This window comes from Ovis canadensis, chromosome 19 (assembly GCF_042477335.2).
Source record: "Ovis canadensis isolate MfBH-ARS-UI-01 breed Bighorn chromosome 19, ARS-UI_OviCan_v2, whole genome shotgun sequence".
Taxonomy (NCBI): domain Eukaryota; kingdom Metazoa; phylum Chordata; class Mammalia; order Artiodactyla; family Bovidae; genus Ovis; species Ovis canadensis.
Genome location: NC_091263.1, coordinates 32,156,279 through 32,182,753, shown reverse-complemented (window position 1 = coordinate 32,182,753; position 26,475 = coordinate 32,156,279). Strand labels below are relative to the sequence as shown.

General features: G+C 39.1%; 1 protein-coding gene across 5 annotated transcripts in view; it reads right to left on the bottom strand.

Moving 5' to 3' along the window:
* The window catches only part of RAD18 (RAD18 E3 ubiquitin protein ligase), a 113,438-nt gene extending 88,373 nt beyond the window's left edge, over window positions 1-25,065 (bottom strand). For 4 of the 5 annotated variants that reach the window (XM_069562091.1, XM_069562092.1, XM_069562093.1 and 1 more), the window contains exons 1-5: window positions 24,809-24,970; window positions 20,381-20,462; window positions 13,560-13,621; window positions 12,294-12,364; window positions 3,915-4,252 (exon numbers count right to left, since the gene is read on the bottom strand). In XM_069562091.1, coding sequence (XP_069418192.1) covers window positions 3,915-4,252; window positions 12,294-12,364; window positions 13,560-13,621; window positions 20,381-20,462; window positions 24,809-24,859 — 604 coding nt within the window. In that variant the 5' untranslated portion in view covers window positions 24,860-24,970. Of the gene's footprint in view, window positions 1-3,914; window positions 4,253-12,293; window positions 12,365-13,559; window positions 13,622-20,380; window positions 20,463-24,808 lie in introns of all 5 variants that reach the window. The other variant, XM_069562094.1, reaches the window with a different exon arrangement.
* Between the last annotated feature and the right edge of the window lie 1,410 nt (window positions 25,066-26,475).

Sequence of the window (26,475 nt, the reverse complement as noted above, 5' to 3'; positions counted from 1 at the left end):
TATACCTTCCTTGTCCATTTATCTGTCAATGGACATTTAAGTTGCTTCCATGTCTTCCATGGTCATGGCTATTATCAACAGTGCTGATATGAACATAGGGGTGCATGTACATTCTTGAGTAAGAGTTTTCCCTAGATACATGTCTAGGAGTAGGATTCCTGAATCATATGACAACTCTTTATTTTGTGTTTACGGAAACTCCATACTGTTTTCCATAGCAGTTGCGTCAATTTACTTCCCACCAACAGTGTAGAAGGGTTCCCTTTTCACACACGCTTTCCAGCATTTGTTACTTGTAGACTTTTTAACAATGGCCATTCTGATCGGTGTGAGGTAGTACCTCATCCTAATTTTGACTTGTATTTCTCTAATAATCAGCCTAGAACCCTAAGTCCTAAAAGATGATGGTGTTAAAGTGCTGCATGCAATATGCCAGCAAATTTGAAAAACTCAGCAGTGGCCACAGGACTGGAAAAGGTCAGTTTTCATTCCAATCCCAAAGAAAGGCAATGCCAACGAATGCTCAAACTACCCCACAATTGCACTCATCTCACACACTAGCAAAGTAATGCTCAAAATTCTCCAAGCAAGGCTTCAACAGTACATGAGCCATCAATTTCCAGATGTTCGAGCTGGATTTAGAAAAGGCAGAGGAACCAGAGGTCAAATTGCCAACATCCGTTGGATCATCAAAAAAAGCAAGACAGACCAGAAAAACTTCTACTTCTGCTTTATTGACTATGCCAAAGCCTTGACTGTGTGGATCACAACAAACTGTGGAAAATTCTTAAAGAGATGGGAATACCGGACCCCCTGACATGCCTCCTGAGAAATCTGTATGCAGGTCAAGAAGCAACAGTTAGAACTGGACATGGAACAACAGACTGGTTCGAAATTGGGAAAGGAGTACATCAAGGCTGTATATTGTCACCCTGCTTATTTAACTTTTTTCCAGAGTACATCATGAGAAATGCTGGACTGGATGAAGCACAAGCTGGAATCAAGATTGCCGGGAGAAATATCAATAACCTCAGATATTCAGATGACACCATACTTACAGCAGAAAGCGAAGAAGAGCTAAAGAACCTCTTGATGAAACTTAAAGAGAAGAGTGAAAAAGTTGCCTTAAAGCTCAACATTAAGAAAACTAAGATCATGGCATCTGGTCCCACCACTTCATGGCAAACAGATGGGGAAACAGTGGCTGACTTTATTTTGGGGGGCTCCAAAATCACTGCAGATGGTAACTGCAGCCATGAAATTAAAAGACGCTTACTCCTTGGAAGAAAAGTTATGACCAACCTAGGTAGCATATTCAAAAGCAGAGACATTACTTTGTCAACAAAGGTCTGTAGAGTCAAACCTATGGTTTTTCCAGTAGTCATGTATGGATGTGAGAGTTGGATTATAAAGAAAGCTGAGTGCCAAAGAATTGATGCTTTTGAACTGTGGTGTTGAAGAAGGCTCATGAAAGTCCCTTGGACTGCAAGGAGATCCAACCAGTCCATCCTAAAGGAAATCAGCCTTAAATATTCATTGGAAGGATGGATGCTGAAGCTGAAACTCCAATACTTTGGCCACCTGATGCAAAGAACTGACTCATTTGAAAAGACCCTGATGCTGGGAAGGATTGAAGGCAGGAAAAGGGGATGACAGAGGATGAGATGGTTGGATGGCATCACCGACTCATTGGACATGAATTTGAGCAAGCTCCGGGAGTTGGTGATGGACAGGGAAGCCTGGCACGCTGCAGTCCATGGGGTCCCAAAGAGTCAGAAACGACTGAGTGACTGAACTGAACTGAGTAATCAGCCATTTTGAACATCTTTTCATGTGCCTACTGGCCATCTGTATGTCTTCTTCAGGGAAATTTCTATTTAGCTCTTCTGCCTATTTATTGATCCACTTGTTTGTTTTTTATTATTGAGTTTTATGAGCAGTTTGTATATGTTGGAAATTAAGCTCTTATTGGTTGCATCACCTGGAAATATTTTCCCCTAGTCTGCAGGTTGTCTATTTGCTTTATGATTTCCTTTGCTGTGCAAAAGCTTATAAATTTGATTAGGTCCCATGTGTTTATCTTTGCTTTTATTTCTGCCTTGGGAGATTGACTTAAGAAAACTAGTACATTTTATCTACGTTTTCTTCTAGGAGTTTTATGGTGTCATGTTTCATATTTAAGTCTTCAAAACATTTTGAAATTACTCTTGTGTACAGTGTGAGGGTGTGTTCTAATTTCACTGATTTACATGTGGCTGTCCAGCTATCCCAACACCACTTGCTGAAGAGACTGTCTTTCTCCTACTCTTGCCTTCTCTGGTGAAGAGTAAGACTGTCAGCATTTTTAAGCAATAAAGTATTTTTAAATTAAGGTGTGTACTTTTTTTTAGAAATAATGCTACTGCATACATAACAGACTACAGTACAGCATAAACATAACATTTATACACACCGGGAAACAAGAAAGTTCAAATGACTCACTTTATTGTGGTATCGGTCCTATTGCAGAACCAAACCTACAATTTCTTCAAGGTATGCCTATATAAGTGTAGCATTAAAAAGCAGAAACTGATAGAGCTTCAGGGACCTCTGGAGGTGCCTCAGGGCCTAGAGGCCACCATGGATAACAGGCAGGGATATCGGGGAGTTGAGGCCCTCCATCTCCACTTTAATGGAGCAAAGCAAATTTTATCTACTTTACACGCTATGGGTTCACTACAAGATTTCAGGTTCTGCTCAGGGAAAAATATCCACTTAAAAACACTATAATAAAAACTGTCAACTGATCAAAAACTGACCAAAGATAAAATATGCTAGGAAATACAAGTAAAAAATTCACGTATCTATATGAAATGTAAACACTCAAGTACTAACGAATTAATTTCAACCTGAGTTTGGTAACCACTAACAGCCCTGCCGTCTATGGGGTCACACAGAGTGGGACACGACTGAAGTGACTTAGCAGCAGCAGCAGCAGCAACAGCCCTGCACTGTGTGTGGTATGGGCATACCAAAGATGTCTAAGACAAGAGCTTCTGCCTAAAGGTGTTCTGAACTTCACTGGCAATAAGATATGGAAACAAGAGGTTAAACAAGTTGACCTAGTCATCAAAAAGCTAAGTAAACTGTCCAGAAAACAAGCGCCACCACACTTTAGTGATGTGAGAGACCAATAGTATATGACATAACTGAAGAATGGCTAGGCCTACAGAGTCTGGAAAGGCGGAATGGGGTTGGCAGACATTTTCAGTCAAGGCTCAGGTAGCAAAGATTCAGGCTTTTGGGGGCCAGATGGTCTCTGACCCAGCCAACAAACTAAGTCATTAGCGTGAAAGCAGCTGTAGACAACAGGTAAACAAATGGGCATGGCTGTGTTCCAGTGAGGCTGTGTTTATAAAAACAGGTGACAAGCTATAGGTTTTTAATCCCTGAGCATTTTCAAGGAATAAAGGGGAGATCAGCTTGGCTAGAGCAGAAGGATTTTTGAGAGGAAGAGATGAGAAACAAGGATGGACCGGCAGGGTAGCAGTCAAACTGTCCAAGGCTATATAAATTCCAGTCAAAACAGCTTGGAAATATTCAAGTGATGATATAATAAGATAAAAAGAGCTCTTCAATATTAAACTGGAGCTGACATGAAGGATGCGGGGGGGAGAAAAGCTGAAAAACACAAAGCCATATGTGAAGCATAAACTAACTAAAAATGCTTACTTTTTCCTGCCATCAGCCTGAATTCCTATTCTATGAGGAGAAAGAGAACGTATCTGGAAGCACTGCCTCCATCCATGTGCAAGGCTGTTACGAGGTCTGCCCTTTCCCATCCTTTCCCCGCAAAAATCCTGCTTATTCATTATATCATGCGGGATAGGAAGGTTTCCACTAAGAAAATAAAACATGTGAAGATAATTTCCTACCTTTAGTAGCCTGTTTCAAGGCTGATGTAGAGGGTGTCTCAGGAACACTGTACTCTGAGGAACCTGGAGCTGACTTTTCTGCAGAAGGAGTCCCTCGGGTCTTCGCAGGAGAGCTCGGCTTTTTCTGAGGGCTTAATTTGCTTTCATTCTCTTTTATCAACAACTCTGACGTAGAACCACCACTTTCTCTGATCAAGAAATTCTCCATTAACTTGCTTCCTTGTTTTAATGAATGTCTGAAGGCTACAGCAGTGTCTGTTTTGGTGGCCAGGTTCTTTGAAGAGGAGGAAGCAGCAGAGATGGGTGGTGACTCTAAGGCAAACTGCAACAGACGATTCCTTGAAGCACAGAAAACACAACAGATAATAAAGATGTCAGCTTACATATACACAACTTAACTGACATAAGCTGTTTTCTCAATTAACATTTGTTTCTGTGAAATACAGAACTTACTGCATAATGGCAACCACTGTTTCTTCTAGAATAAAATACAAAGCAATAAATCTGACTTTAAAAGCAGTTAATCTGTCTATAAAAGATAACAAAGGGACCTGAGTTTCTGGCCATGGAGAATAGCTTGTATGAGACTTACTCTCCAATCACAAATAACTTTAAAATTTCAACAAAACATACAAAACCATTTATAAGCATGATCTATAATCAACACAAGGCTACTCTCCCTGAGAAAGAAGAGAAACTTGAGGTGATCCAACATTTCCACAAGAATTTCCCATGGAAGCATGCTCTGGGAGTTGGGTATTAAAGTCAAAACAGGGACCACAGATCTCTCTGGGTAGAGGGAATAGAGATCAGAGCTCTGGACAAAAGTTGCTAGGACTGGAGGCACAGGGTGCTGAGCAGGGAGTAGCCACAAAATACCCTAAAAATCTGCTGAGAAATGTTCCTTAATTATTGATCATCTCCAGGGCTGCAGAAGCATAAGACGAAGTCACAGAAGACCTGACAGGAAGCAGATGTCACGAGGCTAAGATTCTCAAGGTCAGTACAGGGAAACTGTTGGAATCTGAACCCAGCCAAAGTCGAGAGACTCTGGTAAAGATTCTAGACATTCAGTTGAAACCCCACAAAGGCTACACCTTAAGAAGAAGGATCCTCCTCTAGAAATAGAAACAAAAGTGAAACAGAGCAAATCCAACAGAAATTAAACCAGGGCTTGACGGAATAAGTGAAGAGCTAGTAATTTAACCTGTCAGAACAAAATTCAACATCTTTCAAAGGAAGACAATTCACAGCCTCTATAACATTTCATTCATAATATTCAACACACATTTTAAAATTACTAGGCATGCAAAGAAGACATTAGCCACTAACTAAGAGACAAAATAATCATTAGAAGCAGATCCAGATGTGATCTGAGTAGCATTAGAAGAATTTCAAAAGAACTCTGACCAATATGTTAAAGAAAAAAGAAAAAATAGGCAAATGAATAAAATAACGTATACTCTAAGAGGGAATTAAAATCAATCCCAAAAGGATAAACAAAGAAAATGAAATCTAGGCAAACATAACCAAACTACTGAAAAAAATACAGAGAAAATCTTTTAAACAACCAGAGAAAAATAAGATATACTACCTCTAAGGCACAGTTCCTCAACCTTGGCATTATCAACACTGAGTTGAATAATTTTTTGCTATAGAGACTTTTCCATGCCTTATAGAAATGTCAATAGCATAACACCCCTAACCTCAGACTAGGACAACCAAAACATGTCCAGACATTATCAAATGTTTCCTGGAGAAAGAGGTAAAAAGAAAGCAAAATCATTCCCAGTTAAGAACAATGGCTCTAAGGAAATAACAGTAAGAAATATCACTGACTTGTCAACAAGACTATAGAAGAAAGAAGATAACAGAATGTCATCTTAAAAGTACAGGTAAAAAAATCAAACTGAATCCTATTCCTATTGAAAATATTCTTCCAGAATGAAAGCAAAATACATTCTCAAGCAAACAAAAGCTATAAGAATTCTTCATCAGCAGACAAGAAATACTGCAAGAACTGTTACTGAGCATAGAGAAAATGATTATAGACAGACGCATATAAAGTGTCCACAAGAATCAACAGCTCCAGAAAAAGAAAATATGTGGCTAGACCCAACAGTATTTATTGACTTTTAAAATACACTAGCGATGTCTTAGGGAATTTATAACATACATGGAAGTAAAATAACTCAAGACAGTAAAAAAAGAGGAATTAAATAATGCAAAAATATTACTGTGACCAATTAAATACAATGATACATACTCCAACTGAAAGACAAAACTTGTCAGACTAGATTAAAAAATAAAGTAAAATGCAGCTATATACTATTTAAAAGAAACCATTTTTAAAAGATGCAGAAAGATTAGAGGAAAAAGGATGAGAAAAGATGTACCACGTAAATAAATACAAACCAAAAGAAAGTCAATGTGACAACACCAACAACAGACAAAATAGATGTTAAGGCAAAAGCACTGAGAAAGAGGTGCATCTCACTTTGACAAAATGATCAATTTAATTAGAAGCCATAAACTCATAAACTTTATTCATTTCATAGCATAGCTTCAAATGTATAAAGCAAAAATTGACAGAACTAAAGAGAGATATAGCCAATTCACAATAATCGTTGGTTTAAATAAAAGCACATATGCATTTAAACACATCACTCTAACAAAACAGACAAGAATCAGTAAGAATACAGAAGATCTGAACCAATCCAATTAACCAAATTGATACAATTAACAAATTAAAAACATCACATCTCACCAATGGAGAATATACAATATTCTCAAGTATACAGGGCACATTCATTAGCATAGATCATGTTCTGGGCCATAAAGTAAATCTCAAGAAATTTACAAGGAATGAAATAATTCAGTATATCTTCTGTGACCACTGTGAATTCACATAAAACTCAATAATGAAAAAATAACTAGAAAATCTCCAAATGTTAAGAAATGAAGCACCACACTTCTAAATAATTCCTTAAGTCAAACAACAATGAAGATCAGAAAATATTCTGAAGTGAACAACAGCTTTGGAGTTCACCAAAACAGTCATTAGTGAACAATTTATAAGTTAATAGAAAAACTGAAAATCAATGTCCTAAATTTCCAATATAAAAGGTTAGGAAATTAACAGCAAATTACACCCAAAGAAGATAGTAATAACAGATACTAGTGAAAAAGTAAGCATACAAAAAAAACTGGTAAAGCCAAAAGCTGGTTCTGTGAAAAAATGAACAAAATTAGGAAAGCCCTAGCAAGAACAAGCAAGAAAAATGAGTGAAAATACAAAACACAAAAGCAAAGAATTAAAAGGAGATATCACTAAAATCCCCACAGAAATTCAAAGATAATAAGAGGATATTATAGACACTTCATACCAATAAAGCTATAATTTTAGATGAAATGGACAAATTCCTTGAAGAAGACTACTCATCAAAGCCAACAAAGAAACAAACAGAAACTTGAAGAGTAGTATTATATATTAAAGAGATTCAGATATAATTCAAAACATTCCTACAAAGAAAATACATCTTTGTGACAAAACAGAAATAAAGTAAAAATAAAGAACTGCAATCATTACCAGTCCTTCTCTTCTAGGATCTGGGTTTGGTTCAAAGAAGGTTCTCAGAAAAGCTTTCATCTCATTATAACAAAGTAAAAGGCACACTATTCAACTGCTGGATAAAACTGTCACGGATAAATCACTTCCAAGCTACTACAAGGATACACCTGTCAGCAAAGTGTCTGTACTAGAGAGAACTCAGATGCATCTTTCTCTTCCGATTTGCTCTCTTACTTCAATACATTCCAAAAAAATAACGTGGCAGAGAGTTGCACCATGGCAATAATAACGTTATGCCTCATGCTAAAGTCAAAATTCATTAACTTTTCCATGTTCCTGCTTATTTCAGCAGTGGAAATATCATAAAGAACAAAACAGTTTCTATACTTTATATATATGTATACTTTACTATAGTAAAGGAACAGCGAATAGACACTCTCAACATAGGTAAAAAGTACTATAGGGTGGAAAAAAAGGAAGCTGACAATGAGGAGGGGATGATACTCTTTACAGGATGGTCATAGAAGATCTCACTGAGAAGATGCCTATGAAAAACAGAGTCCAAAGAAAGTGGAGAATTCAAGGATGTGAACATCTAGGGAAACACTGTTTCGTTTTTTAAGTACAAAGTCTCTAAGATCAGAGTGTGATCACCATGTTTGAGAAGCAGGGAGAGGTCACTGTGACTGGAGCAGAATGACCCAAGTGGAGACAAGCAGGTGAATAAGTCAGGGAGCCTGCTCTGTAGGGCTGGGAGGACTCCCACAGAGACAAACAGGGCTTTTACTTCAACGAGACAGGAAACCACCTCTGAACAACATGCAGTATGACCTACTTTTTATTTTCAAGGATCACTTAGGTTTCTGTCCTTAAAAGAACTGAAAGAGGACAAAAGAAGAGTTAAGAAGGCCACTAAGAAGTTAGCATCGTACCGAGGCTGACGCTGGCTGGGAGAGGATAATGTTGGCACAGTGAGGGAAAGTTGTCAGATTCTGCAGCGACAGCGTAGAGCCAATGGGATTTACTGATGAAACAAAAGAGTGAGTGTGAGAGAGAGGGGTCAGGAACGACTTTAAGGTTTTTGGCCTAAGCAAATTAAAGGAGGGAGCTGCCATTTACTAAGAAAAGGAAGACCATGGAGCAGCAGATTGGGAGTGGGGTTTGTGGGGGCAGCAGATGGAATTAGAGTTTAGTTTTGGTTTTAAGAGGTCCAAGCAGAGGCAAGTGAGACAAGCAGTTGGATACATGAGGCTGATATTTTGGAAAGAGATCTAGCTGAGGAGCCATTCATGGCTTCCAGCCATAAATCTGGAAGCCATGAATGTTTAATGGATATTTATAACCATGAGACTGTTCATGGCAATTTACATAACTTATAAACGAGCTGTGTGAAAATATTAATTCCAAAACTGATACTTAAAGTTGAATTGCTAATCTTTCCTTCCATCTCCATTACTCCTATATATTAAATTGAGTTGGCATTACAACACCTCACAGCATTCATCACTGACATTCAAACTGGATGAATTGTGGACTTTCAAAATAATTGTGACTCAATAAAATATAGGAAAATCTTGCCTGTTAGTTAACTATACAATAACTTCACCTTTTCAAAATGTGGCTAAGAATCAAAAGTGAAAACAGGTCTCTGGGTAAACATGGGCAGTCATAAAACCCATGCAATCAAGTCCGTGGACTTTGGTAACTAGTCAAAGTCCCTGCAAATACTTGTTATAACCCAGGACATGCAACCTGGGACCATTTGGTTAAACAGGCAGAGGCCCACCAAGCACAAGTTCTTACCAGCTCCACAGGGCGTGCACATACATATATCAGAGCAATACAATATAAATATATAAAATACATAGGATAGTAATGATAGGAACAGTTTCTTAGGTTCCTCTGTTTCAGATACAGTACTATGCTGGGTATCTTTTAATATATCTCTTCATTTCTAATCCTTACAGCAATTCCTCAAAGTGTGCACAATAGTATTCCCATCTTTCAGATGTGGAAAAGAAGCTAAAAAGGCTTAATATCTTGATCACACTCATATCAAAACTAGTAGGGTCTGAAGTCTGTGCTGATGTATGGTAGCACCCATCACAATATTGTAATTATCCTCCAGTTACAATAAAATTTAAAAAAAAATCAAGTAGGATCAAGATGGAAACCTAGTTCTACCTGAATCCAAACCCAGTCTGCTTTAAACTATACTATAAGGAAAGGTGAAATGATATTGTACATCCTCTTTGTTTAAATTTTTAAACTTGAAATAAGCATCTGGAGAAAAATTCATACCTCAACAGTGGATAAACCAAAGCAATAAATGATGCTCTACATGCTGAAGCTATAAAAACTATAATACACATGCAGACTGGCTGCTATGCAAAAATACAAAAACAACATTTTCTTACTTAGGTCAAGAATAAAGTCCCACTTAGACAACCCAATATTCTAAATAAATTTCCAAATAAATACATTCTAAATCTATATTTAAAAATCTAATAAATATATTCTAAATGTTTTCTTAAGAATGTTATTTTAAATAAAACTGAATCACAGCGGGGAACAAACTTGTTCCTTGAAAATAAAAGGTAAAAGAAGAAAATATAAGATCTGCATGTCAGCCCTGTTCCCAAAAACCTCTGGAATTATTTCCAATACTCTTCTGGTATTTGGTTTAGAAGATTAGATTTTCAAAAATCATAATATCATAAAATGGCAATGACAGATGGGAAAGAGAGGAAGAAATAAAATCAACAAACTATAAATATCTTACATTTTATTCATAAAATTAAACTTCCTCCCTCACTGATCTTAATCGAGATTTCAAACAAGTAATGAAACTGAATAGCTTGAATTTTATCCCTACTAATTTTACAAATGAAGTACCATAGCACTTTAGATATGACAAATGTCCAAGAAATGTTCACCATGAGGAAATTCCAAGAAGGCAGACGGAGAAGCAAATGATAAAACCCATCCCAAATCTACAGAGAGTGCTTCCTACCTCACCAAACTCACTATAAAGAATACTTAAATACCCTATTTCTTCAGGGAGGAGAGAAGAGACTGCAATCATTCCAAGGCTTCCCTTTAAGTTACCAAAAGATCTATGAACCCAAAGATATCAATAACTTCTTTTCAAAACAGACGCTATTCTTTGTAACACTCCCTGTTTCCTAGCAGGGAGGTTAAGCTTTCAATATCAGCTGAGGAAAAAAAGAAGCCATGCGATACAATTTTACCATATGAGAAAAAAGCAAACAGTCCATCAATTCCTTTTCTTTTTTAATCCCCAATCAGTTCCTTTCTAAATATACAGCTCCATCTCTTCTCATTGACCTCACAAAATCTAACCGATGAATGACTTTGAAATAAGAAAAGCAGGACTTCCTGGATGGCTCAGTGGTAAAGAATCTGACTGCCAATGCAGGAGACATGAGTTCAATCCTTGGTCCAGGAAGATCCCACATGCTGTGGAGCAACTAAGCCCACGCACCACAACTATTAAGCCTGTGCTTAGAGTCCTGGAACTGCAACTATTAAGCTCACATGCCACAACTACTAAAGACTGTGCATCCAAGAAGCCAGTGCTCCACAACAAGAGAAGCCATCACGATGAGAAGTCCACGCACTGCAACTAGAGAGCAGTCCCCGCTCACCACAACTAGAGGAAGCCTGTGCAGCGACGAAGGCCCAGCACAGCTAAAAATAAATAAAAAGGAGCCCAGCACAGCTAAAAATAAATAAAAAGGAGAAAGGCTATCACTTTAATTATGAGCATCAGAGAATCTCAGAGTGTCTTAATCTAGGAAAGTATACCATCTTCTCATGATTTTGCTTAAGGAAATAACCAGCCAGTCAATTTCTAGAATGCCACATTAGGCAAGTTCAAAGGAGTAAATCTGATCATCTTTAGGATGCAAACCAATGAAAAAACTCGCAATTCTATTGAAAGAAATTTCTCTACAGTTTTGGGAGCAATGTAATGTACCTCTAAGAATATTCCAACAAGCTTGGAAGTCACTGAACTTAAGTATGCAGCCACCTAGCCATTAACTAAACACAGTACATTTCTACTAAAATTTCTTGCTTGGCTTGAATGATTAAAACTAAAAGTAAGTCAACATATCATCTGATAAAACATGCCTTTTTAAATTCCTCTGGGTGACCATTCACTAAACACCATCAAGCATTTGACAGTTAAGAAGTAAAGCTACACATCATAAAGCACCAGCAATTACATATTTCACATTCCACATCATTTTATACATGCTGAGCAAATCAGAGTAAGAATTAGTGGATTAATATATAACAGGCCCAGAAACCATAAAACATACATGTGTGTACACACACACACGCATATGCCACCCAGCTCTGCCCACTGAGAGGGTTTAGAAGCAATGACACCCCAGTAGTAATGAGCATTCCCAGCTCCATCCAGATCCTGATTTCTAAATACCATTCCCCAGTGAAAGGAACCAGGGCTCCTTGGGAACATGGCTGATTCTAATGCTGGGCACAAAAAACAAAAGATGAAGCTGAAGCATTTCTGAACTACTCAAAAGTAAGTGCCCAAATTTACATTCTAACTTGTTTTTTGACTTTCTGTTAAGTAAAAGAAGAGACTCTTATTATGATCAGATTGTTCACATGTGATTAACAACTGTGGTCGAATCCTTTCTTTTACCCCTAATTATGCAACACTGCATTCCCTAATCCTCAAAAGCTCAAAGAGCAAAGGGAGGAACACATATCAAAGGCAAAAGCAGTTAGGGATTAGTCACAAAATTAAATCATACCGTGCAAAATTCAAGCTTTTTACCAGTTCATCTAAAACACGGTTATTTTTCAGGTCCGGCTCTGTAACTGTCTAGAAAAGAAAAACAACAGATGGAAAAAGGTCAGCAACAATAATTAACTTGTCATAATCTCATTTTTGAAAATGTGTGCCCCATCCTCCTGAGACTCCCCATCCCACTAAGTCTTCCAGGAAAGCCTCAAAATAAAGTTCATTTATCTCATACTAATATGGAATTTTAAAACAGTGAATCACTATCTGCTGACTGGAAGTCTGATTCAAAACTCTCCAAAGCATCTGGTAAAAACATATGCACTCTGTACTGCCTAAAATAAAACCTAATATGAGCAAGAATCCTTCTTCAAAATGGCAGCACTGTTTCCCTCAAAATTTCTCCTTCAAAGAACAGAGATGCTCTTTTAAGCAGTAATGCAGGAGGAACCTGAGGTGCTCAAAGAGACTTTAAAAACAAGACTGGTTTTCAGGAATGCAAGAGGAAAACAATAAACCCAGTAGTTATCCAGCATGAATAATGAACAGTATGAATATTTTGCATACAGTTAATCTGTGTTGACACCACCTTGAGGACAGCAGCATCCCTCATTGTTGTAAAGAGATTAGACTTGAAAGCAGAGCGAATTCAATGACATCCTGACACCAACAACCTACCAAACTAGAACTGAACCCTTTAGCCCCAGTGTCCTTTCCACCAGATTCTATGACTTCTTTTTCGTTCTTTACTCCTACCTCCATTTCCTTTCCCTTTTTACCTACCTTTTCACCTATTTCAACTACATGGAATGTTTTGGAAACTTTAACAAATTTTCTGGTGTTTTCCCTGAAGGTCTGATTTGGGCAAGAGGTAAGGGGCCAGTTAAATTAAATCTTTGCCTGCTGCACAAATACTAAAATATCAATCCTTTGCAAATAAATGATCCTTCCATCAGATTTTCTACCCAAGTTGAGAAATCTTTAAAAATGAGGAGCCATAAAAAACATAGTTCATAAATTTAAAGTGTGCTATATCCTGATCTTAAAATTAGCTTTTTCTTCCCAAAAAAATTTAAGTTATCAAAAATCTTAATGAACAGTTGAACAAACCCCAGTTCTCCACATATGTATTTTAGAAGTCTTTTCTGAAAATGTTTTTGATATAGCTTAATTCAATAACCATGCATCTTCCCATGGCTTATGTGTATACATAAAGCAGAAATATCTGTACCAATCAGTTAGCTTTAAAGGAAAAAATGAAAAGAAAAAAACTCACCACACAACAAGTCGGACATTGTGTTTTATAGGACAGAAATTTTCTTATACAAAGAGAACAGTCTGCAAAAACACAAATGCAACATAATGAGTTAGTTAAGCTGTATAATAATATTGGAACCGAACTTCTAACGTATTTACATGGTGGCTCAGACAGTAAAGTGTCTACTTGCAATGAGGGAGAACCGGGTTCAATCCCTGGGTCAGGAAGATCCCCTGGAGAAGGGAATGGCAACCCACTCCAGTACCCCTCCCTAGAAAATTCCACAGATGGAGGAGCCTGGTGGGCTACAGTCCACAGGATCACAAAGAGTCAGACACCACTGAGCAACTTCGCTTTCACTTTCAGCTTCTAATAAAAGTTGATTTAAGCCCTAGAATATTTCCACCATCTAAGGTCTATCATTATAATCTTAAAATTCTAGTACATGGACTCTTAACTATACACAGTTGCAAATACGACTTAGTAGCATTCTTAGGAAAGGGATACATATCAAATAATAGTAATCAAGAGTCCCTAGCACATCACAACTCTATAAGCAACATGTATCTCTCTCTGTATCTTCCATCTGTAAAATGAAGGAAACATAAGGTAAGAACTAGGATAGTTTTGTATAAACAGGTCAGATATCTCCACTGCCTAACATTCTAAAATATAAATTTTGAAACAAGATTTATACATGTGTTAAGAAATAATATATACCAGATTATCGAATTAGGGATTTCTACATTCTAACTCTGTAAATAATGTCCTTCATCCTGCATTTAACAAATACTCTTGTAGCAAAAGCTGTTATAAGAAAAGGTTTTTGACCTCAAGGAAAGCAGTGAGGCAATTACATATAATTCAGTGTATTAAGAACAATGCACTAAGTTTTAACAATTTAAGTAGAAATTGGCATGAACTCAATTCTTCACACCCAAGGCAGTGTAAAATTATCTCCCCAAGCCTGATAAATTGAATGGTACTGTACTAGTAGCTAATGTGTTAATAGCACAAATTCACTTTAGTGAAGGGGATCCATAGTGGCTCAGGCAGTAAAGAATCTGCTTGCAATGCGGCACACCCAGGTTCAATCCCTGGGTCGGGAAGATCCCCTGGAGACGGGAAGGGCAACCCACTCCAGTATTCTTGCCTCGAAAATCCCATGGACAGGTGAGCCTGGCGGGCTACAGTCCATGGAGTTGCAAAAAGTCTGACATGACTGAGTGACTAACACACACACACCCGCCCCTTAGTGAAGTAGTCTAATAGGCTCTATTCCCAGTCGTACTGAATCAATGAACTGTGACCAATAAATCACATCCATAGTATGTGATTCTGATTGAATAACAATTATTTTTTAAAAATTAATAGTTTTTGTTACTAGGATGAACCATAAGAAACTTTATGGTAAGTCAAAAGAAAAGAGACAAATATTGGCAATTTCATTAACATAACATTGTGCACTTACTGCGTGCTCTGTTTAAAGCACGGTAGATGTAGTAACACTCAATTATTACAGCAGCTCTGAATCCCATTTAATAAGAAGGAAAACACAGCATAGAGCTTAGCCAACTTGCCCAAGATCATGGTGTTAATAGGTGGCAAAGGCAAGTATCAGAGTCCATGCTTTTAACATACTTCTAACTAATTATTTAAAATATTATAATCTGCTTATAACACATACTTATTATATATACCTATATAGTATCAATAAGTATCTAATCAGTACCTCCACGTACTAGAGTATGTAAAATGAGGCCACTTCTTCCTCTTCTGCATACTATGATATGTGCTTTCTTCTGAAATATGGAGACCAGACACTAGTCTAAAGTAGATGAAGCTCTTGGCTTACTTTCAACTTCCCGGTCTACTACCAAATATGTGCTGGTGAACTGCAGACCAGCATAATTTATTCTCCAGTGAGCAACCACATTTCAAAATAGAGCAGCTGAAGACCTTCAAACAATGTATTCCTAGGCGGCTTTATTTAAATCACCTGTGAAGTGTTTTTCCACCCCACCCCCCCCACCCCCACCCCAAAGCTCAACTGTGAGCCACGTGTACAGGGTGGAGGAGGGAAGAGTAAAACAATGAAATACAGGGTCGCTTCAAAGAAACAAGCAAGCCCAGGGAAAGAGGTATTTCTCATCTCCAACAGGATACAGCCATCTGCTGGCTTTTATGTATCAGAAGAGCATAGCATCCTGACAATAAAAATCAAGTTTCTAAAACCTAAACCAAACCTTTGGCATGTGATCTTAAGGATTTTATGAGAAAATAAACCATCTCAAAAATAATTCTGAAGTGTCCAATTAAAAAAGAGAAAATCCAGTTCCAAGTTTGAAAGGAATAGGAGATCCTTTCAAAGCTGACCTCTGCCTCCAATTCCAGTGTTAAGTGACCAGTGAGCTGATAAGAGAATAACATTCTTTCAACTAACGACCAGCACTGCAGCATTTCTGTAAGTGTGGTTCTGTATAATTGCATGTCCTTTCCGTATATGTAACTCTCTCTCTTCTCCCCGTCTTGTTTCACAATGCTGCCTCATAAGAATGAAAAAGAATAACACTGATTATTTGTCTGAAAGAATATTACATTGCCTGCTAATTGAGCAAACGTCAATAAATGGAACACTTCAAATTTCTTTTTTTTTTTTAGTAAAATTAAATTGCTTTTTATTCCAATATAAGCCTCAATTAATTTAGTGAGTCAAAATTCACAAAAAGAAAAGAAAAATGACTGCTGGTTCATCTCTAAAATAGTGGTAATTTAATAGTACCTAAAAGCGAATGATTTCATCTAGCAGTAAATATTTGAGCCTCTCCCACTATCAAGTCAGAAAAACTGTGCAACTGCAAAGCAAACAGGCACTTGAGCAGATCAATCTATTAGTGAGAACATTTCTCACTTAATGGTGTTTTATGGATTGGAGTAAGCCCAGGCCCTCTCCCCGCAAAAGTACTCTTTAACAACATGAATTTGGATCAATTGCCCCACATTCTGCCACTGCACCTCACTCAAACCTTAATGGCAGCAGATATGCAATGTAGTGTTTGTTACCCATACTGGAAAAGCTAAACATAGGAAAACAGAATAAAGGAATTTAAAAAGACAAATCCTGAAATGTTTAAGGACCAGCAAAGTGGCTAGGATTCTGGGTCACTAATTCCAGTCAATCCAGGATGACAGCAGAACACGACAGCTGTCTGGCTCCTACTACGCTCTGGGGGCCTTTGTGTCATTAACACAATCATAGACCCAGAGCAACTTTTAGTCTTGAGGGAACCTGTGACAATGGGTGATTAGCAGAAAAGTGTACTGAATCATGACAGGTAGAATATGAAAAACAACCACTCATAAAATAAATTATCATTATTGGAAGTACTCTCCACCGACTTCTTGGATAAAGAATGACATCAGTGATAACTGTATGTGACAAAGAAACAAGAAAAAAAGAGAACAGAAGTAAAGACCAGTTTTTCAGCTAAGTAGGGTTCACGAAACTAATTTAGAAAGTCATCTTTCTTTCCTAAAATGACATAATTAAAATCTACAGAGTAGACTTCCATGTCTGTCCAAGAGAAAGTAACCAATATTCAAAGTTACTCTCCTTCTACAAACAACTAAAATACTGGGGGGAAATATGAAAAAAAATTCTCTATTTTCAGACTTTGGACAACTATAGAAATGAGAGAAGTTCAACCACAGCTCAAGATACCTGCCCATAGGCAATTTCTTGACCACATAGGCAATTTCTTGACCATAGCACAGGAAGGAAAGCCAAAAGCCCATCACTCTTGCTAGTTGAGAAAACAAAGATCAGAGTTCAGGGCAACCCACGCAGCTATAATTCACACAGCAGTGTACCAAAAAGAAAGCTACATATATGTAAAGACCTCCAGAAACATGCATACATCTCTACTCAATTCTATGACCGAACTTAAATCTGCACATATACAGGGATCCATGAGGCTAGATAAAGATCAACTTCCAGGGAAAGAACCATAACTGGAGTGGTTACAAAGGGCCAAGAGTTCATAAAATTTCTAGCAGCCCCTTTGGAGAAACCTCATTAAACACTTGGGCGTTGAGTAGACACCCCAGAGCATCATACCTTAGTATGAGAGAAGATTAGCCAGAGCGAGTGGGTGATGTCAGAAAGATGGCAGAACAGGAAGCCAGCCACTGTTCTCCCCATGGTAACACAAATCAGCAAGAAAGAAACCAACTCCCTTTGTGAGAAATACGGATACCAGTTCAGATGCTCACATACCCCAAGACAAGCACAAAATCAGCCACATCAAAGCTGGTAGGAAATATGTGGCCCTCACTTGCCAGAGTTCCTATCCCTGGCTCAGCACCACATAATCAAAGAGAGACTCACAACTCCTAGCTTTTCCCAGGGGAAGGAGAGAGAGAAGACTGAATCACAGATGAAATGTTCAGACTTTTCATGGGGATGCCCCAGGAACTGGTTTCTACCATGCCTGAATCAAAGCACTGATAAGAAAAAGAACCAGGTCTGAGTCACTGAGAACAAAGGTTTGGATGAGGACTCAATCATTCACCACTACTCCTCCCCTGGGAGTAGAGAGGAGGAATTCCCAGCTCTCGGCTTCTCTTCAGGGAAGAACATGCATCCAACATTCCCACTTTTCAGCAGGCTGCCTAAGAGACTTGTTTCTATCTCACCTAACCCATAGTACTGAACAAACTTAGTCTAGAAGCTGGGAGACTAATCAGAAGAGAAAAGAGCAGGGCCGCTGCTCCAGAGGACCCACAGTACAGATGGAGCCTCATACAGCTCAGTGGCTTCTCCTTTGGAAAGAAAGAGAAGAGAGAAGGATGCGACCAGTATCTCAGCTTCTCCAGAGACTGCCTGAGGGACTGCTTCTACTTTGCTGACTCAGAGTGCTGATGGGTGCCTGGGGGCCACCAAGAACAAAAGATAGCTGGACAGTTTGCTGCTGTTCCAGAAGCTGTGCAGTACCACAGATATAAGAAGAAGCAAAAGATTATATATTGAGGACAACACTGTTAAGATGTTCAGTTCAGTTGCTCAGTTGTGTCCGACTCTGTGACCCCATAAATCGCATGTTAATTATCCTTAAATTGATCTCTAGATCTAGTGCAATCAGGAAATGGCAACCCATTCTAGTACTCTTGCTTGGAAAATTCCATGGACAGAGGAGCCTGGTAGGCTACAGTCCACAGGGTCACAAAAAGTCGGACACGACTGAGCAACTTCACTTCACAGTAAACATCCCAGCAGGCTTTTTTTTGGAAAGAAACTGACAATCTGATTCTAAAATTTATATGAAAATGCATACAAAAAGCAAAGATCCTAAAAGAACCAAAACAATGTTGATAAAGAAAAACAAAGTAGGAGTAGTGACAATACCTGACTTGAAGACTTACTAAAAAGGCTACAATAATTAAGACAGTGTAATTCTGGCACAAGGATATAGACATAAAGAACAATAGAACAGAGGAGAATCCAGAAACAGATCCACACGTAAATTCCCTGGGGCCATACTGATTGACATGGAAAGAACTCTATCTAGTGACAGAAATGTTCAAGCTTAACCATAATCATCATATGGTATAAACATTATGTTCAATACAGGATACAGGATGCTTGGGGCTGGTGCACAGGGATGATCCAGAGAGATGATATGGGGTGGGAGGTGGGAGGGGGGTTCATGTTTGGGAACTCATGTATACCCGTAGCGGATTCATGTCAATGTATGGCAAAACCAATACAGTATTGTAAAGTAAAATAAAGTAATAATAAAAATTAAAAAAAAAAAAAGAAACTGACACTTGTACACTTTACTGCGCACTTGAAATGGATGCCTTTTGTTACATGTAAATTATATCTAAATCAAGAAGATTTTAACACAGATTTAGAAACAATCCCCAAAAACTTCTGTTGGTTCCTAATACGAATCTACCCTAGAAGGAAACTAAGACTTATTAAGGCCCTATAATGTGCCAGACCCTGGACTCTCTACATCTGACTCTCCCAATCATCTCCTAAGGCAGGAACTACTCTCTGAAGTTTCACATTTGAAGAAATGACAGGCATTTGCAAACTCACCCACCTAGTAAGTGAAGAGCTAAGTCAAGCTTAGCTTCTCTATCAAGCCCATGTTGCTACCATAAGTCTTCTTTATGGAAACTTTTCCACCAAAGCTACTGCTACCCACTAAAGCCATTTTTAAGCCTAAATTTTTTTTTTTAACTTTCCAACACAAACCAACTCAAAGATAGAGAATAAGAAAATCATAAGCCTAGATAAGCCATAAACTGGACAGCCAGATACTGAACAGGACAAGTGCACCTCTGTGTACTAAATACATTGAACTACAGTATAAAAAAATGCGTACATACTAGACTCACAAAGAGAAGTACAGACACATTTCAACATGTGAGTCTTTCCACCATCACAAAGCAAGTTAAGTGATAAAACTGTCTGTAATACTCTTCAGTGGGAGAACTTGTCTACCAAGGTTTTTAAACTTTAAAATTCTACACCAAGGACTAGTTGGTTGAACCACCTATCTCTTACCCTGTCAAAAACAAAAATTATGAAATTTAAAATCTAAAAAGTGCTGGACAAATAACCATATATAGTGATCAAAATCTTCATTCCCATAAATGTTATAAAAGGCTTAAAGTATCCAAGAGGGAGATAGTGGAAAGACCTTCCAAAAACTTCAACACAAAGGGGTTAAAGTTGTAAATAAATATGTGTACTTATCTTCGGTGTCAAATTAACACTACGTTATGTAAAAATCACATTTTTCTAACTCAGAGAAACCATGCATACTTACAGTTATGTGAACACTGAGGAATCATCATTGCAATGTTGAAATATTCAAAGCAAATTCCACACCGCAGCAAATCATCTACTGTCTGAAATACAAAAAAATTTATATATACCTATCAGAAAGCCACCAAGATTGGAACATCTGCCACCTGGAACATCTGCCACAGAATTCTTTCTCCATCCCCTAAAAAAATAATACTTCTGTGTCATATATATTAATTTAAAAGTTGCTGCTGCTGCTGCTACTGCTAAGTCACTTCAGTCATGTCCGACTCTGTGCGACCCCATAGATGGCAGCCCACTAGGCTCCCCCGTCCCTGGGATTCTCTAAGCAAGAACACTGGAGTGGGTTGTCATTTCCTTCTCCAACGCATGAAAGTGAAAAGTGAAAGTGAAGTCGTTCAGTCATGTCTGACTCTTAGCAACCCCATGGACTATAGCCCACCAGGCTCCTCCATCCATGGGATTTTCCAGGTAAGAGTACTAGAGTGGGGTGCCATTTCCTTTTCCGATTTAAAAGTTAAGTCCATGTAAAGTGCAAGGTAGAGAAAAACCTCCTCCATATGACTTAGTCAGATTCCCACTCCATATTGCCAGCCCTTCACAAAAAAAGAGGCCTACTCTCTTCTTGTTCCACTTGCATGCGTTTCCAGCTTCTATCCCAAGCCTTCTCCTCTTCAGACCCCACTCCCAGGCCTACAGTCACTGCTGGGTGAAAGGTCCTCAAATCAGGGAATACTACAGACAAACATCAGAAAGTATCCAATTAAAACCCTTGCTTCACAAATGAGTCAACATGTATCTAGAGCAGGCTACTACACAGTGCACATCAGCCAATCAGGACTAAACTTCCAGCTTCCCTGCTGCCTGTCAGTCCAGTGCTTTCTGCACGGTACTACATGGTGGAGTCCTAACTGCTCCATCACCAGGCAAGCCACTGTTTCACATACTTTTTGAAACATGTGAGTGTGTGACCTAAATTTAAAAGTTGTTGTTAGTTGCTAATTCATGTCCAATTCTTTGTGACTCCAGAAGCCCGTCAGGCTCCTCTATCCATGGGATCTCCCAGACAAGAATACTGGAGTGGGTTGCCATTTTTTCTCCAAGGGATCTTCCCGACCCAAGGATCGAACATGCTTCTCCTGCTTGGCAGGTGGATTCTTTACCACCTGGAAAGCCCAAATTTAAACGTACAGACAAAAAGATTAATTGAAGAACAAATATACAACAATAATACATAACAACAGAACTATGTATTTTAATATCTTAGGAGGTCTATAGCATCCATATGCCAATTTTACAGATGAAGCCTATAGAGATTACAAATGGAGTCAAATCCAAGAAGTTGACTCCACGGTGATTCCAAATTTTAAATACATATACACATTGTGGGTATGTGTGTGCATAAGCAGACATGAGAAAAACTGAAGGACAATAAGAGAAAACATTAAACAGTGATTCTCTCTGGATAGTAGGATGCTACATAACTTCATTTTTCTCCTTTATCCCACTCTAAATTTTAATTTGTTCTACTATCTACAAACATCTATAATCTGTCAAAAACAAATTTCTGGAACACTAAAGCAGGGAAATAAACATTCAAATGCCCAAATCTACAATTATTTTGGGTGGTAATCTACCACTGATGCAAAACGCTAGAGGATTGTGCTAAAAATCAGTTAAGAGCAGAGGCAGAACCAGAAGCCAAAGACCTGGTACCTGGTCTATTTGCTTCCTTCACTATTGCCATCCACTCCTAGGAGTGGTTCTGCCAGATGTGCTGAGCAAGATCCATGGAAGGTGAACCACATCCGAGGAGCTATAACATTCCGGTACAAACATCCAGTTCATTGGATGCCCTAAGATTTCCTCAACCTAAGAGAAAGTAGAAGGGGGAAGTACAAAATAGGTGAGAAGACTGAATCATTCAAGCAATGGTTCTTAAGTTTTCCGGATCACAGATCCCTTTGAAAAATAAATGAAAATTGTGAATTCTCTTCTTTTAAAAAAAATACATACAGAAAACAATATACCAGTAATTCCAAACACCAAAGTTTTTCCATGGATCCTCAGTTAGGAATTATGGATTTGGGGTCTGATTTCTATTCATTATAAGAAAGAACTCCAAATAGAGCTACTTCTGGAAACAGCTAATTCTTTGTCCCTGGAGAAGTTCAAGCAAACACCAGGAGAGAAATGGATGGACACACTGTAAAAGGAATTAGAATAGTGGGGGGTGGGGGAGGGCTGGCTTTCCAAACTTCAGATTCCATGATTCTAATATGGGCTCAGTCAGTTACACCACTGAACACTCTCTGGTACTGAATCCTACTCAGGCTGCCGTGCGACAGCCAACCCAGAGACATGGAACCTGCCACTAAAGGAAACTGTGGAAGTTTTGTGGGAATACATAAAACATGCTTAAATCTACAAAGCAGGCAGCTTTACAAGTTATAGAGCTTTCACTTCCCTTACTCAATTTATAATCTTTATGACAACAAATAAAAAGCAGGGGGAGAAATAACACATTATGTGTTGATAATAATAATAAAGATATATTAATTTAATGCTTACTACCTTCTAGATGGTCTTTCCAGATGGCTCAGTGGTAAAAGAATTCACCTGCCAATGTAGGAGACGCAGGCTCGATCCCTGGGTTGGGACAATCCCCTGGAGAAGGAAATAACAACCCACTCCAATATTCTTGCCTGGGAAATCCCATGGACAGAGGAGCCTGACTGGCTGTAGCTCATGGGGTCACAAAAGAGTCAGATACGAATTAGCGACTAAACAACAAGAAAACCTTCAGTCGATAAGCAAACAATTTTTGAGCGTCCACAATGTGCCAGGCATTGTGTTAGGCACCACGAATAAACCAAACAGGATCCCCATCCACATACATCAACTCATTTCACCAACTATATGAACTATTTCTGTCTCCAATTTATAGATGAAGAGATTCAGGCTCAGCGAAGTTAAGTAACTGAATCAAGGCCACACAGTTAAATAGGAGGCAGAAACTAATTTAACACAGAAGCACTGGAACTCAATATACGCTCTTCTCCACTGTACATTGGTGCCAAGGCCACCACAAACGCAGAACCACAGCTTTCCAAAATCCTTCCACGATGTCAGCTTTTCACTATGGGGAGATCTCAAGTCACCAGGCACTTCAGATGATACTGAGGACAGCAGATATTAACCTCTTCCAAGTCCCTTCACTTTATCCTCAAACTCATCTTATGAGTGAGTGGGGCAGATACCATAATTCCTAGTTAACAAAATGGAGCAACAGGAGAATGTGATCCTGCTCAGTCACACTGAAATAATCACAGAACAAGGAGAAAAACCAGGCAACTGATTCTTAGCTAGTACAGTACAGTGTATTCGCTCTCGATCAAACACTGTACGAATCCAGGACTCACTACTATTGTCCACGGAGCAAAAATCAATGTTATTTAATAGTAAAAGACTTCAATAAAATGAAAGGCTGGTCTAAGAGAATCCAGATTTGTTTGAGAGAGAAAGTGATGCACAAGAGTTAAGAGTTAGAACACAGTTAGGGAGGACTTAACGCAAATTAGCACTAGGCTTCTTGAGCGTAATTAAAAGAAATGAGACAGCAAAAGAGACACAGATGTATAGAACGGACTTTTAGACTCTGTGGGAGAGGGAGAGGGTGGGATGATTTGGGAGAATGGCACTGAAACATGTATACTATCAGGTAAGAAACGAATCGCCAGTCTATGTTCGATACAGGATGCTTGGGGCTGGTGCACGGGGATGACCCAGAGAGATGATATGGGGTGGGAGGGGGGAGGGGGGTTCAGGATTGGGAACTCATGTACACCCGTGGCTGATTCATGTCAATGTATGGCAAAACCAATACAGTATTGTAAAGTAAAATAAAGTAAAAAAAAAAAAGAAAGAAAGAAAGAAAGAAATGAAAGAAAATGTAAAGGAGACACCTGCTTTGCTAGGTGATTAAATAAATGTTTCTTGATGCAAGATCCACCCAAACTCTGTCCGGTGTCACTGTGGGAGATTCTCCACTAAAGTACTGGGAGAGTTTACATAATGCTTGACACGCCATGAGCTCTAAGAAAAGATTAGAGCTCTGTTGTTAGATTAGAGCACTGTTGTTTCCACTGTTTGGAGTAATGTTTCTCTCAGGATCATTGTTGTTGTTGTGACTGAACCGCAGAGTATCCCGTTCCACACGACGGCCAATCTCGGCTCACCATCAGTGACCGAGGCCTGTTCCCGGCACTTGCCGGAGGAGGAAACAGGCCCAGCGTCACGCGATGGCAAGCAGCGGGGCAGGGCAGAGTACCCTGGCCCAGCTGGCCGCTGGCGCCCGGTTCTTTCCCCTCAAGGTGGGGCTGGCCTCCCGCGGTCGCCCAGACGGCCCCGACCTCCCCAAGGCACTCACCTTCATGACTGCCAGGGCCGGAGGCCACCGGGGCTCGACCAGGGAGTCCATGGTCTCCTCTAAAGAAACTGAGGGGGTCCGCTACCCGCTGGTCTCCTGCGCTCCTCAGCCACTCGAAATTCCCCGCGCTACCGGGCTACGTCATCAGTCCGCGACGCGCCCGACGCGTTTGCAGAGCATGCTGGGAGTTGCAGTACGTGGGCGGAGCGCAGCCCGCCCTTATTGCTCTTACTGCTCAAGCGCCAGGCTCCCGCAACGGCTCTGTGCGCACCTATGCGGTTAAAAAGCCCGCAGGCGGGTTTTGTAGTACACGCTTACTAAATGAATGCCTGTTGAATTTTAGAAAAAGACAGCCTAGAATCAAACCGCATCCAGGCCTTGTCAAACCTTTCCAAGTCTAGGCTCATGCCTCCTCATTTCGGTCGCCCTCTCTGATTGCCATAAAGATCTGTCCCTTCTCACTCCATCACAACATTGTGAGGTGAGTATTATCATTATTAGTTTACGCAGGAGAAAGCTTCGGCTCAGAAAAAGTGAATAGAGTTTCTTTGAGTTACACAATGTCTTTGACCTGGCTACAAATAGAGCCTCTGGACTGAAAATAGGAGTTCTTTTCTCACATAGGATGGTTAACCTAATTTAACATCTTACCTTTGGAGCATAGCCTTCCAAATATTTCCTGTGCAGAAACACAGATACAGTGGGTTTTTTTCCCACAAATGTTATTATATTAAATGCACACCTCTGTCAACTTGAATTTTTGTTTGTTTACCTACAGACATCCTGAAATTTCTCCATGTTAATACATATAGATATACCTCATTCCTTTTGCTAGCTATGTAGTCCGTAATGCAGATGTACCACAATTTATTTACCTATGCCCATCTGACAGCCATTTAAGTTGTTGCCAGTTTTTCATTATTACAAACAGTTGTAATGAACACATTATCTATATAAATCTTAGCATACCTGAGCCAGAATATCTGGGGATAATTTCCTGTAAATGGAACTACTGAGTCAACTTGTGTGCTCTTTTGACACTACAATAGCGAGCACCATATGACTTTCCGAAAAGGCTGAACCGATACATTTATACTCTCACCAAGTGAGTATGAGTGCTTGTTATCCAAACATGAAGCACTGACCAGCACATCACCCAGACTGTCTGCTCAACTCAGCACTCATGGATAGGCTGCCTGATGTGTGCCTCGCACATGAGATCTCATGAGCAGCAAGTCAGCACGGTTATATTGCTCAGGAAGACCCCTGCGGCTTGCCACTGCCACCACATGTGGTCCATGCATCCATTCTTGCAATCATTTTTTGAAGTGTTTACCATTGGCCAGTCACAGCTTCCCTCTGAAGTAGGCAGAAGTGAGGCTGCCATTGCCTTTTTAAAGACAAAGACACTGAGGCTCAGAGAGGTTAAGGCTTCACTACTTTGGACCCTCTTCATAAGAAACTCTGACCAGAGTTTGTATTTAATTGAGCCAGAGATGTACTTAATGATTTTTCCCAGTCTATGCCCAAAGACTCACTAGGCAGTAATGATATTAACAGCATTTGGACAGAGGACTTTAATATCCTTTATAATAATAGCTGACACTTATGAGACCCTTGTATACAAAGCACTGTTCTAGATGTTTTTACACATATTGACTTATTTC